General features: G+C 40.0%; 1 protein-coding gene across 6 annotated transcripts in view; it reads left to right on the top strand.

The window, feature by feature from the left end:
• nphp4 (nephronophthisis 4) overlaps positions 1-17,032 on the top strand; it is a 182,060-nt gene that overhangs the window by 115,544 nt on the left and 49,484 nt on the right. For all 6 annotated transcript variants that reach the window (XM_069694067.1, XM_069694066.1, XM_069694068.1 and 3 more), the window contains 3 exons: positions 4,092-4,249; positions 6,663-6,854; positions 12,038-12,225. In XM_069694067.1, the coding sequence (XP_069550168.1) occupies positions 4,092-4,249; positions 6,663-6,854; positions 12,038-12,225 (538 nt within the window). The remainder of the gene's footprint in view (positions 1-4,091; positions 4,250-6,662; positions 6,855-12,037; positions 12,226-17,032) is intronic.

The raw sequence follows: 17,032 nt of genomic DNA, 5'->3' as shown, positions 1-17,032 counted from the left end.
ATTAAGTTCCAAGCAATGTTCTCCCTTCACATTAATTTAGTGATGTCACTGTAATTTGAAACATACCTGTACACATGTCCACAACATTTAGGTCAATTTGGCACATCTAATATAGGTTGGCCTTCAACTGAGTTGGATTAGTTTTAAATCTAAAACTTTGAACCAACATTAATTCATCGTTACTTCATCGTTAAAACAGGATTACAGCTAGCACAAGTGGAAATGAATGCTAAAACAGAATAACAGAAGTACAAGCATAAAGAAGCCATAAAACAATCTGACCATTAATATCATATTTATCTAAGCTTTGTTGACTTTATCCACCAGAAGACACCAGGCATAGAAGACCTAGTGAGGATGTACCCACAGTGTACTGAACTGACAGTGGGTGTGTTTTTTTACTTCATAAATTCGTGGGTTATTTCTTCTTTCAGAGTTTATTTAAACCCTCTTTAAGGGTCACATCCTGACAGCATTGCAAACATGTTTTTGTAAGTGCAGGGGACTCAGTGAGCTACTTGATTGAAGTTGTTTGTTTCCTACCGTAGAATGCTTTGTTCGATTTCATATAGTGGCCTGTAAAAACGCTGTCAACATTATAGTCATGGATAAGTATGACGCATCTTATCTTCAGCCCACTGGCTGCCACGAGTTTTCAGTTCGACACAGTGCGTGAGTTTCTGTGACATTCTTTCTGCGTATATTGAATCATTAAATCAGCTTTTAGAATGTATTGTTTAAACCTCCATTTGTCCTTGTAAACTTACAACCTGAACACACCTACCCATAAAAAGCAGTCCCTCACATGTCATCACACTGCGTAGGCTTGATGGCAGCAGGTTCTTATACAGTAAAAATCCATTACTTTGAAGCTTTTAAACGTGCGAAGGATTCTCCATCATGCCGTCGCATCCTTTTCGGTTATTATATTGCGGGCTGTTTGATCAGAGGAGGAACATGCATGTGTATGTTGTATATATGTAGTGGCATGACTTTGGTCGAGGTTACGACCAGCGTGTTTGATAGGAGAGACCAATAATGTGGAGCCACGCATGTCCTGTGATAGGCCAATTGAACCACGAACATGTATCAAAGACCAGAAAATAAAAACACACACTTGACTGGAAAATGACACCATTAGCACTTCTTAGCTAATTATCTGTGCTAATACCCTTCCAGCTGTGTGGCTGCCAGTGACAATGAAGAGGGGATTAATGTTTGCCACAATTCTTTTCCGAAATGTTGAATTGATCCGTAGGCATTAACGATGCCATTTCTCCTCATAAATAACTAATATTGTGAAGTAGTGTTAAATAGAAGAATGGTGTGAACTGAATTACAGATTAAAATGCAAAACTCCCTCTCAAAGTCAAAGAATAAACAGTAAGTCGTTGTCACTCGTTAGTTCAGTCTTGTTTGGTTTTTACCCAAAGTGAATGCCAATTTTACACACAATTCATCATCTTCACACCTCCAAAAAGGAAGTTAACACTTTGCTTTGTGTGTCCTTTCCAGTTTACGGCAAAAAAAATCATGTAATTTGGTACTAATTGTTAGAAAAAGTTAATATACTTAAAAGCGAATCTTCTTTCAGACCAAAGCAAATATTCATTCAGTATTTCTGTATTGATAGAAACAGTATGTCAACATCTTTGCACTGACTGTAACATTGTCGAGTTTACACTAGCTATTGAGCTTGATAGCAATTTGACACTGCCTTTATTTGCCTTACAATTAGTACTAAATTACATGTTATTTTCTAGGAAACTTTCTGCTTATTATTTTGAATTATTATATTTGTAAAATTAAGTTCTAAAAGGGGAAGCACTCTTTAAAGAAGAAAGCTGAGGATATGTTGTTATTTTCAAATCTCATATAATGACTGAAACTGACAATGAACTGATCCCACTAACAAGTATTGTGTGTGTATCCAAAGCCTAATGTCGCTAATTCCTCTTGGCCATACAAATCTATGTTGGTCATTGATGTCATGAACTATCAAAAACACGTCAATAAGCTCCAGCAATGAACAGAGTGACCTGATGTCTCCTCATTACAGTGACCGTTAGCATTTCAAATCAATACCACATCATAATCCCCAATATACACACTGTTTACTCCTGTGAGTAACATTTGCTAAAACCTACGTAGCCCAGCTGTCATAGGATATTACTGAGTATTTTATTTTTAGAAATTAAACTACATATGTATGAACCACTTGAATAGATTTGTACGTTTGGTAGGAAGCAGTCGGCTCTGGGCCGCAGGCTGAGAATGGAAATGTAAAAATATCGAAAGATGGATTAACACATTGCTGGTTCTATTCTGTTCATGGGATTTGTAAACAAATTATATAGAATGAAATGTTCAGTTTAAGACAGTGCAATCCATCAAAACTCTCAATCTCATTTACCGTGATGTGTCTCTGTGCCAGAGCACCTGCTGTATGGGAAAGTCTGATTTGGATATCTGGTGAAATTGAGCGATAGCAGGTCACTGGGGTTGACTGCTTGCAGTGAATCCAATGTTAGATTGTGACATGCATACGCTTTCTGTGTTGCAAAGGTTACACTATCTGAGCTGATTCCTCTCTTTATTCTGGTCTTCGATGGCTTCAGAAATTACATTGGCACACTCAACCACTTTCTCTTTGTGATGTCTTGTGTTCATCTGAAGTGTGTTTGCAGAGCGTTTTTTTTAACAAACAGGCGTGTCAGACCAGTACAGTAGAGGTCTCTGCAGAAAACCCATGACACAAAACACCCAGCAACACTAAAACACAAGCGTAGAAGCAACATGTGAAGAGAGGTCATATCAAATCCAGGACGACAGATGTCAACTTTTAAGATTTAAACCAACATATTGAAAGTAAAGATTTGAATTATTGGACGGGGAGTGACTAATATGGTGAAGACACTCCTGCGTCAGACTTCCTGTTGTTTTCCAAACACGTCACATTACCAGAAATGGAATAGTTTCTGAGATTCACTTGTCACAGTCAGAATTATTCATTCCAAATAAATATAATCTACGTTAACCTCTTGCAGCTTTAGACACTGACTCATATCCTGTTGAAAGCAATGATGACACTTTAATAGTGCCGACCGAGAAGAGAGTATTGGTGACGAAGATTGAATATTCATTGACACATATATTTAATGGGTAATAGATGGGCCTTCAGAATAAATGCAGACATTCACAAGTAAACCTTGACCAGCGTGAGGTCTTTATGTCTTCTGTGACACATGGCTCCCGTGTATGAAATATACACGGAGTGTAAGTGTGGGGCTGGAGCAGTCAGGGTATTAGACAATTTTCCAGAAAAACTTCCCACAAATCCACCAAAAGTTTTCCCTTTTATTAACTTGTTGCTATAATCCACACTTCTATCACACAATTTAACTTTACATGTCATTTGCACACATCCAGCTGCCAGTTGTGGTTTAGAGTTGTTTTTTTTTGTTTCCTTTCCACACTTCTGTGTAACCAGATTGTAACTAGATCTAATTGCTATAACTCTTTCTGTGTGATACTTAAGAATGGTAAGCAGTCTTTTTTAGTAACTTATCAAGGAAAATAATAACAACAGCGCATGTGTCTGGAGTAACGAAAATCATGATGCATTGCCATGTTGCAGCAATACTACTAATTAAAACTGTAATCAGGGACCAGTTGTACAAAACACTTTTTATGTTTTTCTCCTTAAGTATGTAACTTAGCTGAGGGACTTCAGGATGTTGCACAGAATCTCTGAAGAGGTGTCCTCAGTTTTTGGAAAAACGTTCAGGCAACCTAAAACTTTTACAGCAGTAAAATGCTAGTTTCCATGGAGACTGTTTGCTCACTTGCACTTGCGCTTGTGATAACCATCATCCCTCACCTGTTATCATCTCGCAAAGTTAGTAGAAAGTAAAAAATGGAAGAAGAAAATAAGACAATAAAACCAAATGGGTCAGAGGAGGAAAATGTTATACTTATGGAGGGATGCAAAAACTTAAAGCACATTCTGAAAAGAAAAAACAATTAATGGAGGATGAATTTATTGGATTATTAACAATTTATTGCATTGCTATCTTCTAATTTTGTTCTAGGCCTGTTCAGCTGTCAGCAACATTGCCCACCTGGAGATGGACCTTCAGCGAGACGGGGATGTGCTGCCTTTGATTCAGGACGAAGGAGACCAGCTTCAGGAGCTGCCCTTCACCCCTGTCCATGCCCCTGTCATTACTCTGGGGATGAATGTGCCCAGGTGAGCCCCTCCTACTGTCTGCTGCAGACGTGAGCAATGATCTGGCTCAGGAAGTAAAGATGATTTTACGCTGTTACAAAGCCTCCATGGCACTTTTTGTGTCATCAGCAAATACCATCAGGTTAAAAAGCAGTTAGGAAAATCCCAGACCATCAAGTCTAACATTCAGTGGGAGTTGCATGGAAAGCCTTGAAAAGTAAAACAAACAAATAAAAACAAGAAATTAAAAAATGTATCTGTTGCTTTGACTCCAACAGTAACACAGGGCAACTTTCAAAAAACATAATTTCCTTAAACATGTAATTTGGTGGCATTCTTTTCCACGCTCTCCACTTTGCTTCTGAACCATCATGACTCATGTTTGGTCATGAAACTGGTCATGATTTCAGTATGTGGGACCTCTCTGCTCTCTGCAACCCAACGCCGCCTCTGATCCTCTGCGAGGAGGATATGGATGTTGTTGCAGGCATCAGCTGTGGAGCATGAATTACAATAATGCAGCCAGCTGTTATTTGTGAAACACTAAGCAGTGAGAGATGCTCATGATGTGTAGCCTTGAAAATCAATTTGCTTAATTCAGACTTGAGTGGAATTGAAGTAGTCGTCAAGACTTTACTCCAGACACATGAAACTAGTACATTTTACTTCCTGGATTAATACATATAGAGTTTGCTGCTCATTTTCTCTTCTTTCTCCTGGTTGTACTTTCTCTGATTAGCACCTCTCTGCAGTTTCTGGTGTGGCAAACCTCTCCGCTCCAACACATGAGGGTGACATGAGTGTTAATTCATGTTTGATAGGAGACATCAGTGACTGAAGGCACTTTTAACAGCCTTTCAACATGCTCCTGTTGTATCTCACCTGTTATCTCACACTGTAGCCCAGTTCTTTATTACCCCAACAGCTCACTGTCTCACTATCTACAGAGGGATATCGATTGGCTCACTAATTGGCAACATGTGTGCACTGGGTAGTATAACGCTGTTGCCGGTAAGTAGGAGCATCCAGCTCAGAGCCAATTTAAAGAAATCGTTTTGGCAGCCTTTGCATCCCACTTTGGGTAATGGTGTCAGCATTTTCTGATTGTGTGAATATTCATTATTAAATCCTGCTGTAAGGGAGAGCTTTTGATTTTGTTTTAGTGGAACAGAAAGCAATGAACTGAGCTCACAATTTGCAATCACGTCTGTGAAATAGTCAGGTCTGCAGAGATGGGGAAACAGACAGAGAAAGTACATTCTGCCAATAATGGGCTTGGTAACTCAGAAACAAGGCGTTGTATTAGCACAGAGAGTCTGTAAATAAGCAGCTGGCACTGAAGCAGCTTCCCAATCCCTGAGTTTGGATCCAGACACGATGCGGTTCAGTTCAGTGGGCTGAAACATCTCTGCCTCTTCGCTCGCAGCCAAAACATCTTTTTGACTGTTTTCAGCCTGGAGTGACCCACTTGTTTGAGAAGAACAATGAAGTCTAAAGAAGTTTCATTGAAATTGCTGTGCATATCTGATCGAGCCCCTTTTGAAATAGAAATGACGGCTTGAATATCAATCCACTGGGGCTGAATTAAGACTCAACTTTGAGCAATGGGGAGGAGAAGGAAAGCATGAAATTGACACAGCTGCGCAGGAAAACTCAATCGACTGCCGTCTTCACTGCTGTTACCTTAATTAGTTTGATGAGGGCTTCATTCTTTCACAAATTGGACACTGTGGGCTCGACTGTTTACCGAACGGACACCGGCACCGGCACCGTCATGATAAGCCCAAACATTCCCATTCATTTTCCTGTACTTTAGCCAGCCATCTGTGTGTTTATCATACCCAGAGTGTTGGGTGTCAGCATTGAAAGTATAAGTTATGAATGTTACCAGAGTTGCAGCATAGTTGCAGCAAAACAGGTGGCCACTATGATTAGAGATAACTGCCAATTATGCTCGAAAATCCTGAGGGAGCGCTTTGGCACCCGTTCTCCCTTCTCTGGATGCATTGTCGCGGCGCCGCTGCTTGACGGGTACCGCTGACATCCTTATGTTGTCTAATCATCGTTTCAACACATTTCTGTTAAACCCAGCCGGATATTGAAATGCAGGTACAGTTGAACAGGATGAAGTGACTAAATTGAAGTTATTTCCCAAAAGATAAACATCGTGAGTCAGAATGGAATGGAGCCAAGCTGAACAAAGCTGCCTCGAAAGTGATAAAACAGCATTGTCAGACCCAAACAATTTTTTTCCTGCCTCATCCTCAACCACAAATCACCCGAGTGAGGCCAGTGCAGCAGGCACGAAATACGTTACCCCCTGCTGCTCATCAAAAAGCCTCGAGATCGCACTCGCTGTCGTCTTTTCAGCTCGGTGAATGATCGATGTCTGCCTACGAATCTGAAAGTTTCCTCTGATTTTACCCTCCTGTAGTTCCTGCTCGGTGAGCTCCAGGAGCTCGCTGGCCCACCTCTTCTCTGCTGGCTTCCCTGACATCGTGGACTGTAGTGGGCAGGTGGCAGAAGTCCTGGATCCCACTGAGCCGCTGCCGTTTGACCCCCGGCGGGAGGAAACTGACCTACTACAAGGAAACCTGCTGGTGTTCCAATTTCTGGCGTTTACCAGGTGAGGCTTGCAGCACTGAGTCACATGTGCCCACAGTGTTGCTGCTGACTGGTAGCAGCAGCTCCCGCAGCACAGTGTTGTTGTTGACTTAAAAATTACTACCGATAAACAAGGATAGATTAAGTCTAATAATACACTGCAAATTGAATTATTTGTGAGGGGGCTCTGATCAGGATTTTTGAGGCCGATCACAGATCACAGGGTCTATTTGAAACTTTTTATTTATCGTGTTGCATTATTTATTTATTCAACTTTTCCTAACAACACTGTACATTATTTATTCAAATCAAGACATAATAAAGATTAATTAATTGACAAATGTTTATTTATTGGAAAGTAACATGTGCAACATATTCCACCTTCTCTTTTAGAGGCCATGGCAGCCTCTGCTTGATTACTGGGAACAGGTTATTCAAAGAGAGAGAAAGAGGGTGGACAGAGATTAGTTTCATTGATATTTTATATTATTCAGATCAATCTTACCACTCAAAGCTTACTTCATAAGCATTGATGCATTCTTATTTATAAATACAACCATCTCTGTATTTTTTTCCAGGCAGTTTGTTTCTCTTTTTCATCAACAATAATCCCTGGTGTGCTCAAAAGTCGCTCGCTATCTACACTTGCACGAGTAGGCTCATGTTACTTGCGCGTGACCGGAGAAGCAGCTTTTATTGCGGCTGTCCGCTTCGTGTGCACCACTTGCTCTGATAGCTAGAGGTTCATCTGCCGCAAAAACATTGATGTACCTGTGTAACGAACTGCTCCGGTGAAGGACGGACAGGACACAAACTACGCAAGTCACCACCTCTAAAGAGAGAGAGCGTCCATTGCGCTGTGGAAGCTTGGGCTCGCTGGGTGTTTTCATTTCACCTTTTAGTATCGCCTCAGCTCACTTGGAATAGTACCAGGTACCAGGAACCATCACAAACAATGGAAAACCAAAGAAAGTCAAGCAGAGTTGAGCCGAGCTGGTACTGTCAGTGGACAAGGGCTCTAAGTGAAACATAGCTGCCATTGATTTGACAGCAGCTTACCAACACCTTCCTGTACACTGAGCATTGGCCATTGATCGGTATAGGGGAATTGATACATGCTTTAGTGGTTTTGGTTGACGGCCAAGGACGACGCCCCCTGCCCTGGGAGTTCTCCTTATTTTTGTCTTGAACGTTCGCCAAGATTTCGATGCACTTAAACCAGGCATGAAGTCCTGCCAGTCATCCTCTAGACACACACGCCAAGCACGTACCCATACACAACATGCACTTATACACTTACAAAGACACTTCTCCCATCAGCACGGGCTGAATATTATCTCCGTCAACGCCCCATCACAAAAGGCCCGGAGCAGGCATCCCCTCTGACAGGAGCTGACAGTGAAGAGGAGCCGCTGAAGGATGGCTACAAAACACACCACTCTTTGTGTCCTTCTATCTTGTCATCAGCTCTGTCAGCAATGTCTACATTTGTCTTGTTCATCATGGACTCACCACCACGGTGCCACGGCCTGCCGTGTACCAACCTCAAGCCACGGTAATTTCTCGCTGTTTAGAGACACGCGATGGCCAATGTTGTTCTCAGTTAAAAGATCGATTTGATTTCAATTGCAATTCTTTTAACCCAAAGCATATCATCATCACATCATTTCAATTCAAATTTCACAGATGTGGTCATGATAGTTGATTCATGACACTGACTTGAAATTCCAGAAATGTAATTATGTTTGATATTCCACATGATTGCACGTGATCAACAATGTAGCTGCAAACTTTAAATGAACAAATTTGACCAAGAATTATGTCACTTGTGTGGATCTTGTTTGTTTGAAATTTTGGTTTGTAAAGTAGCCCCGAACCTCAGATCAATTCATGAGCTCCTCTTTATTTTGACATCTGTCTGTTTGGTGTGTCCAAAGTGTCCGTGACACATCGCTACATGACATGATGCTATGCGATGACGTCAGTGGAATCTGAATTCTAACCATCCTTAAGTGCAGCGGAGAGGAGGAAAAAGTGACAGTGAAGAGTGTAAGCAGCGACATCAACCACTTGAGATCTTTTAACAGGTCAAAAGGCATTTAAATCAGTTGTTCTGGTCCAGCCTCAAGCCACAACCCAAATGTTTGAAATGTTTGAGCCACTCAAATTTATGTCAGAGAGAAATAGTGCAGTAACTCACAATGCCTTCATGTACTGTTAAAAACATGAAGAAAAAGTGTAACTGGGCTAGAAACCCAGGGACATGAGACAGCAATCTTGAATTCCTGGATTACAGGAATATACGTTTTTAAATCTAAACACGTTTAAACTTAAATCATCATCAAGTTTCAAGGAACTCAATTTAACTGTATGAAATATGAAATTAAAAGGCAGACTCTTCTCAAACTGAATTAAAAAAAATCGGATTTGCCAAACCTTAACCGTGTTCATAAGACCGCACTCACTGCACCATTGGAAATGTTTAATCTTCAAACTAAAAGTACAGCATCAGAAATTATTTAGACTTCAAAATATGAATTTAACCTTTTTTCCCTCAACTTTGTTCCTTTTTTGCCAAACATCCGCAACCCATTCAAAATGACCCTGTGTTCCACATTTGGGTCACAACCCACCAGTTGAGAACCACTGCTTTAAAAAAATGTGTGGTGCTTATCTTTCTCCTTTTTTTTATCAGTCCATTTTTTTTTATCTTTGAAATGTCGGATATTAGTGAAAATGCCCCTCACAAATGTTCAAAACCGAAGGTGGGGTCTGCAAATGAGTTATTTTGTCAGCTACTCTAATTGTAACATTTAAATGTCTTCTTTTTGCAGTTAATCGTACTGTATGTTCCAGCCTTTGATTAAATCTCTAAAATTTTATTTTGCTGCATAAATTGCCTTCATATCCTCAGATTAGCCAAATATATTTAAATGAGAAATCAGTGAAGTTATGACCTCACACAGTTTACAGACTGACTTCCTGTTTCAAATTTACCATGCTAGTGTCGTTGTGAGAGCATACATCCACTCATAAAGGCTGGCAATGAAATCACAAAGTTTGGTAGTAAAAAAACAAATTATATCGGAGCGTTAGAACGGCGAATGTTTCCAGCCTGCGGGTAATTTGAAACTCTATCACATTATCAGTTGGAGACAGTGCAACAATCAAAAGTATTGATTTTATTAAACATTTTCTGTAAGAAAGCTTATTTGATTCCTCTGGTTCTTTTTTCAAGGCCATCTTGAGGCAATTTGAAATGAAACCTGAAACCACATACTTGAACATAAATTGCCCATCTCTGTGGCTCGCTGTGCAGTGAGGGTGGGTCACCTCATAATTATGACAAACAGGCATGGCAGGCGGAGGTTTAGACAGCGGCAGCAGTTGCACTTAGGCAAGCTGGAGCCCGTGGATCGGCAGTGTAATTTCTCCCTCTCACCCGGGCTCCATAATTATCAATCTTGTCTGTTTACAGAATGAATATTAATGCCGGCTCCTCTTTGAAGATCGACCACGGCAGCATCTTTAACGGTGGAATACCAGACCGTGTGATTGACTGGAAGGTCACGCGCCGCTCTTATGAGATTCCACTTTGACTTCTGTGGCTCCGACAGTCTGTCCGTGATCATGGGGGAGGGGGCCTCCCAGCACTCCCTGCTTCTTTTCAATTGCTAATCTATTCGTAGGATGGAAACAAAAAGAAAACTTCTTCATCATTTAAAGAGCCAATATGTAACCATTAGGTGCCGTCTTCTAATAGTTTTGATCCAGTTTGGTCCAATTTTCTGTATTGTTGCCCTTCTCATAGTTAGCAGTTGGCTTTTTTTTTTTCTGTAATTATTGATTGTAAAGGTAGATTTTATGGACCCAGAAAAGGGCTCTACCAAAAATACACCTGGTTTGTTTGCCACATGAGATTGCTTCAATTTGATAGATAACTATGACGAGTTAATCGATTGTGTCACATTCAGTTATTGTAACTGCTGGAAACTGCAAATCAACAAACAACTAACTTAGTAAACATATTTACACTGTCTGTGATGTTATAGAATTGCATGCCTCTTTAAGCTATTGCTACAAAGCCACCATTAACATTAACAGCTGTTTACTTACCAGTCTAGGAGAAAAGATCAAACTTCATTCCTTTACTGCTTAGCAGCTGTTGCAGCAGTGGAAAGCAACACCAACAATACCTCTTGTTCAGCTTCTATTTTGGCAAGAGTTTCAGTCATCATTGCGTTTATAGTTTCATTCATCATAACAAGAAGTTAGAGTACTACAACTGTCCAATGATGGAATGTCCAAACTGCTTTTTCTTCACATTTTGTGGGCAATTTTTGAATGATTTAAACTAAAAACGTGAACATACTGCACCTTTGTTTTGTTCAACGCTAAAATGGAGTGCTTGACTTTTTGTGAGAAAACCTTAGTTTGAAATCTGGGATTAGAAATGTGTACGTGTGAAATGATAGTCCAAGGGTGGTGTTCATGTGAAAAACAATACGCACAGCACCGCGAGCTTCTCATTGCTCCTGAGAATTATTTTTTCCCAAAGTAGGAGTTGCCATGAAGAAGAAAAAAAGATTCCTTTTGTGTTAACAGATAACTGAGAAACAAACCATTTTTACACACTTTTTTTGGGGACAGACATCTCTTCCACAGATCTCTTAACAAGTTTTCATGCTGCTTTTAACTTTTAAGAAGAAGCTAAGCTATCCACTTATTATGAATCACAGGTATAATGTTGAGTTTGTACCCACTCAAGCAGCACTCTAATTTACAGCCACTTCTCAGGTGTGATTTATTCGCTTAAATTCTAATCCTCTTTTTGATTATTGGGTTTTCAGTTTTAAGTAGCTATAAAACTGAATTACAGACTGATGGGACGTGCAAAAAATTCATATTTCATTATTTTTTCCTTTCCTGGAGATGTCCCAGTTAAATCATGAGCTGAAATGTGATTTACTCTCCCAGGTTTAAAATTCTCAAACATTAATTTTTAAATATGCATGCCACTCAACTCCCTGATTTTGTGGTAAAAATATCACAGTTATTATTTAATTATTAATATTCATGGTAGCAAATCATTCAGTAACTCACATTTACATGTATTTCTATGCAGCACGGCCCTGTTATTTTCAAATATTGTACTATGAGCAATCATTATTTTTCAAATAATCATCGACCACTGTCTTTTGACAGACTACCCACGGCGAGTGTTGGTCCTGATTGGCCCGAAAACATCTACGTCACTTTCCAGTTCTATCGATTTCCACCAGTCACATCCCAGCAGCTCCGGCTCCTGACCAGTGACAAGGTTCATCACAAAGCTGGTGATCCACTTCCCTGCATCCTGGCCTCCATCAACAAAGACGGCACTGTTAACACCGGTAAGGATTCACCACTGAAAAAAAACACCAGTGTTTCTTTCCTCACTGAAATGGATATTCATATTTATTGGGGTATATGATTGAGAATTTAACTGAAGTCATACTTTTTGGTGTAATCATGTCCATGTAGGAGGGCGGTAAAATACATTTATTAATACACTAACATATTGTATGTTTTGGTACTTGCCCTCACTGGTGTGTAAATCTTCACCACTGATTACAACCATGTGTTAGAGCTGTATATCTGTTCTACATCCTGCATCCAAGCTGGGCTGTGATTTATTTTAATACTCTCCAGGTTAACATTTCACAATCACATCCTACAAACTGCGGGCTCGTTCCATGATGCTCCATGATGTTGTCTGATGCCGAGGCACTTCTCTTTCAATCAGCCGAACAGGCGCTGATTGATGTCGAGTCTATTCATGTAGCAACTAATGAAATGGAAGAGATATTACAGCTTCTGACAGAGCGTGATATTGAACACACAAACACCCCCCCCCCCTCGCTCTCTCTCCACTATCTCACCACCCACCCCACCTTATTCCTACGCCTACCCACATTCTCCCCAGGCACACACACTCCAGTCTAACTCTTGTCAATATTTCTCTGTCTGTCTCCGCATCTGTCTCGGTCTATATGATCCAGTGTGTACTTCCTCAAAGCCCTCATACATCAAGACAAATCCTTCCACATATTCCATGGCTGGGTGCCTTTCCACCTATTTACAAACAGCTGCTGAACGACTAAAGCTCCCCTTTCTAATTCAAAGATTAAACACTGAGGTTATCATGTAACACTTTATTCACAGCTTGTCTAGTCACTTGTCAAAATCTGACTCGTGCGTCATCGCAGCTTTACTTCATGAACCACAAAAAAGTTCCATATTGTACAAATAGGTACAAATACATTACCATTTTCTTAATGTTAGTGTACTTTGCTGTGAAACTGCATCTCAGAGAGACTCTAAACCAAATTGAGTTTCAGTTTCATTAATTAAATATATAAAACTACATACACAGCCTGAACAAACACGGTAAAAACTGGGGGTTCTTTGTATCTGATTTTATTGGAGTTATGGCAACTTTGTTTAATGTTTAATGTACTGCAGTGTTAATGGAGCAACAGTTATATAACCAAAGTAAAAAAGGATAAATAATCTTACTTTTGACATTTACATAATCTTACCTTTGACATTTAAAGTGAGTAAAAAACAAATCAAATTAAATGTTGAAGTCAACATCAATAAAACACAAGTTTGTTTAATTCAGTAAACTCAGGGACTTTTATTGCTGCAGCCTTATTTTTGGTTTGTTATGACTACTACTTTATTACAGCTGGTGTTAGCTAATGTGTGACAACTTATATATATATATGCTGCATAACTGACATAACTTTGCTGCCTATATGACGGTTCTTTGCTCGCACTACTGTCACTTTTCAGCATGTCAAAAATTAACACATAAAACAAGAGGAAACACATTTTATCTCATGCATATTTGCTCAGGCATATTTGCTGCTTCCTGTTTGTAGTCTCATTCGACTCGTTTTTAGGCAGATCACATAATGGTCATGTCTCGGAAACAACTGACTCAAGACAAAGTAGAAAATTCAAGGGACATTCGATGTTTCACTTGTAGCACCAGAGTTTTCATTCAGTAAATGTTTCTCAGTCTTGTTTGAAAGCTCCCTAAATCAAAATCTTCTATATCAACAATGGAAGAAATTACTGGGTGAGACATATTTTGTCTTTAGCGGTAGTGGATTGTTGGTGGGAGAGCTAAGAGCTGACTGAATCCTGGACTGAATGGAAGTGTTGCTCCATGTCTGCCAGGTGGGTAAGTGAGCCATTGGTTGCCAGCACCATCAACATAACAACTGTTTAAGGGGATACTATGCCAGTGTTATGTTTCCAGCTTGGTTTGTTCTGCCACAAACATAATTCTGCCTCAAAGTTCCACAGTCTCAGCAAAAAGATTTAAAGCTTACGATTTTGTAACTGGCAGAATTTTCCTTTTATTATAATAATAATAATAATAATAATAATCAATAGTTGTAGCTACAATACAGACCTTCAGAGCAGTAATAGTTCAGTGACATTTTGAAATTGTGTGTATGATTGGCTCTACTCCAGTCAGTAGTTCGAGGGTAATGATTTTGATTTTGCCACTACAGTGCAAATTATCAATATAATAGAAATTCATTGGTAAAATGTAAAGCACTGAGTTGATTTTTTTTTTTTTTTAAATGTGTTTTCCATTCTTTATGACTTCATACCGTGAGACAATATTATCTGCTTCTGCCTTATTTCTGAGATGAGCTGTTGGCCTTGTTTTCAGTGTGGCCTTTTACAAAATTAGCATGAGCAGTCGTGTTTTGCTTTGTGGTGTCCTCCACTTCTTTTTCAGTCTTGTCATGTGTCTGCGAAAATGACTGCAGATCCCTGTCCAACCCAATGAGCTTCAACCACACACTGTACATGCAGAATCACTGACACTTACTTTGATAAGAGGATGTTTGACTTCAACTATTGTGACAATCAGCCTCTTTATGGTGTCCCTACCTGGAGGTCATATCTTGGATGGAATTGACTCCGATTACCAAAGGTCACTATACACCCACGCACATCTTTTTCTTGCCTCTAAGCTGAATGGGAAACTACACACTCAAATTCAGAGAGAAACCTCTATCCCAAAGAGTTGGTACTTTGGGAGGTGAGGTCTTGTGGTTATTCGCCAGGTCAGCCTTACGTCATCCAGATTAGGCTCTCATCACCATGCCACTTTCTGGGGCAAAAAAAAAAAAAAATCCAGCATACTGCATAGATGGCAACGGTGAACCGAAGGAAAACTGGTTTAAATAATAATGCCATGCTGAAGAGTTGTTTTGTATTTAGTTGCACCAACAATAAATGAAAAAACGCTGATGTCCGATTTGTTCCAATAAAAACGATCCCTATAGAAGGGCTTTGTGGCGCAAGCTATACAAAGGAAAGACAACGGGATGCTGTGGGTTATAATGTAGCTCGGTCGATTGTCAGAACACAGTGCTGTTGTTAGCTAGCGCACTATTTGTAGAGCAGGACTGAAAAGTGAACTTTTTCACCAGTAATTTGGTCACGTGGAGACTAAGTAAGGTAAAAATAGATGTCTGCGAAGGACACCTCTGACCGCTGAGGTGGGTTATAATAGTTTGGGTCTGTCCAGCTATTTGGCATGAAAGTCTATGGCGAGTGTCACCTGTTTTCCCCCAAAAAGGGGCGAGGATGTGCTGCAAGCCAAAGCTCCTGGATGTGGAGGTCTCATATGTGTTGGGTGTCAGGGGACAGGGGCAAACTGACCGACTGCTGATCAGTGTGGTGCAAACGGAAACACGTACAGCTTGTCGTCAGAGCCTTGAGAAACTTCTTCCTCACTCCCCTTTTCCCCCGCTGGAAAGACAGAAAACCTGGCTCTTTGTGTGTGTGTGTGTGTGTGTGTGTGTGTGTGTGTGTGTGTGTGTGTGTGTGTGTGTGTGTGTGTGTGTGTGTGTGTGTGTGTGTGTGTGTGTGTGTGTGTGTGCCTGTTGGGGAAGTGTCAGTACACAGAATCAAATTTTGTTGGCATACACTGTACCTGCTAAACATTATGTTAGCATTGTCACTGCCAGCTTGGTGGGATGTTGGCATTCGCGTTTAGCTCAAAGCAATGATTTAGCTGTTTTCATCAATTCTCGTATTCAGAATCTCCCAGCATGATATGTGGTGATGATGTTAATGAGTCTTTGAATTTGTATTTGAATTAGCAGATGTAGTACATCAAGCCGTGTTGTTGTGCACTTTAGGACCTCGACTTTTTTGTTCTCAAGTTATCAACATTTTGATTCAAATTTATAGTAAGTTGTACTCAGTTGACAGCATTGCATTATTGTATACAAACTACCAATCCTGTTATAATAATACAGTGACAGATTTACAATATTATACTTATATCGATTAGGGGACTCGGTTTAATTCCACTTTTTTAATAATTATTTGTATCGATATATTTGACTCATTAAACACACTCTTTATTGACTAGAGTTTAAGTGCTCTATATAGCTGAGAATGATCCAAGAATTTTGTAAGATAAATGATCGACAGACTGGTGTGGGTTTCCGTTGCATGCGTGTGCGTGTGTTTGTGCGTGCGTGTTTGTTACAGCAGAAACAGACTGGTTTAGAGAGAATATGGAATTTGACTTTGAGCTTCAAAGCTGCTGCATTTATTGAGCTTTGTGATTCAGTGTCCTGCTGTGGGGAAGTTTCCCCGGAGCCCAATGAGTTCCTCAATCCTGCCGTCGTGCCATCAAGTTAGTTTTACAGCTACCCTTGATCAGGTTGTATATAAATAATACAGTCATCTACTGTATTCAGACTGAACCCCGTTGTAGGTTAGGTTAGGTTAGATTAGGTAGTTACTTTATTAATCCCCGAGGGGAAATTTTTTCGCTACAGCAGCATACAGAAGCAATAAGATAATGATCTGCTGTAGCTACAAAAGACACGCGGAACCTGATCAAACCTCAGAATATTTTCTGGTATTAGATCTGTTTCACTGGCAGGTATTCATTTCTCAACATGGAAATTGACAAATATCAAATTTCAAAACTTTCTGTCAACAACAGCATTTGCAGATTTCTCCGTGCACTGATCAACGAATGGGTTGAGCTAACATTGTTAAGTTGGGCTCCTAGTCATGCCCTTTCAAATTCCATAATAATTCCTACCAAAGTAAGAAAAACAGTAAGTTTCTCCCACTTATTTTATGATATATACACCGTGCGACAAT

The sequence above is a fragment of the Brachyistius frenatus genome, unplaced genomic scaffold (assembly GCF_029030835.1).
Source record: "Brachyistius frenatus isolate BFR_SWC_R1_liver_20210118 unplaced genomic scaffold, ASM2903083v1 Contig_16, whole genome shotgun sequence".
Lineage (NCBI taxonomy): Eukaryota > Metazoa > Chordata > Actinopteri > Embiotocidae > Brachyistius > Brachyistius frenatus.
This window is presented reverse-complemented; position numbering and strand designations above follow the sequence as displayed.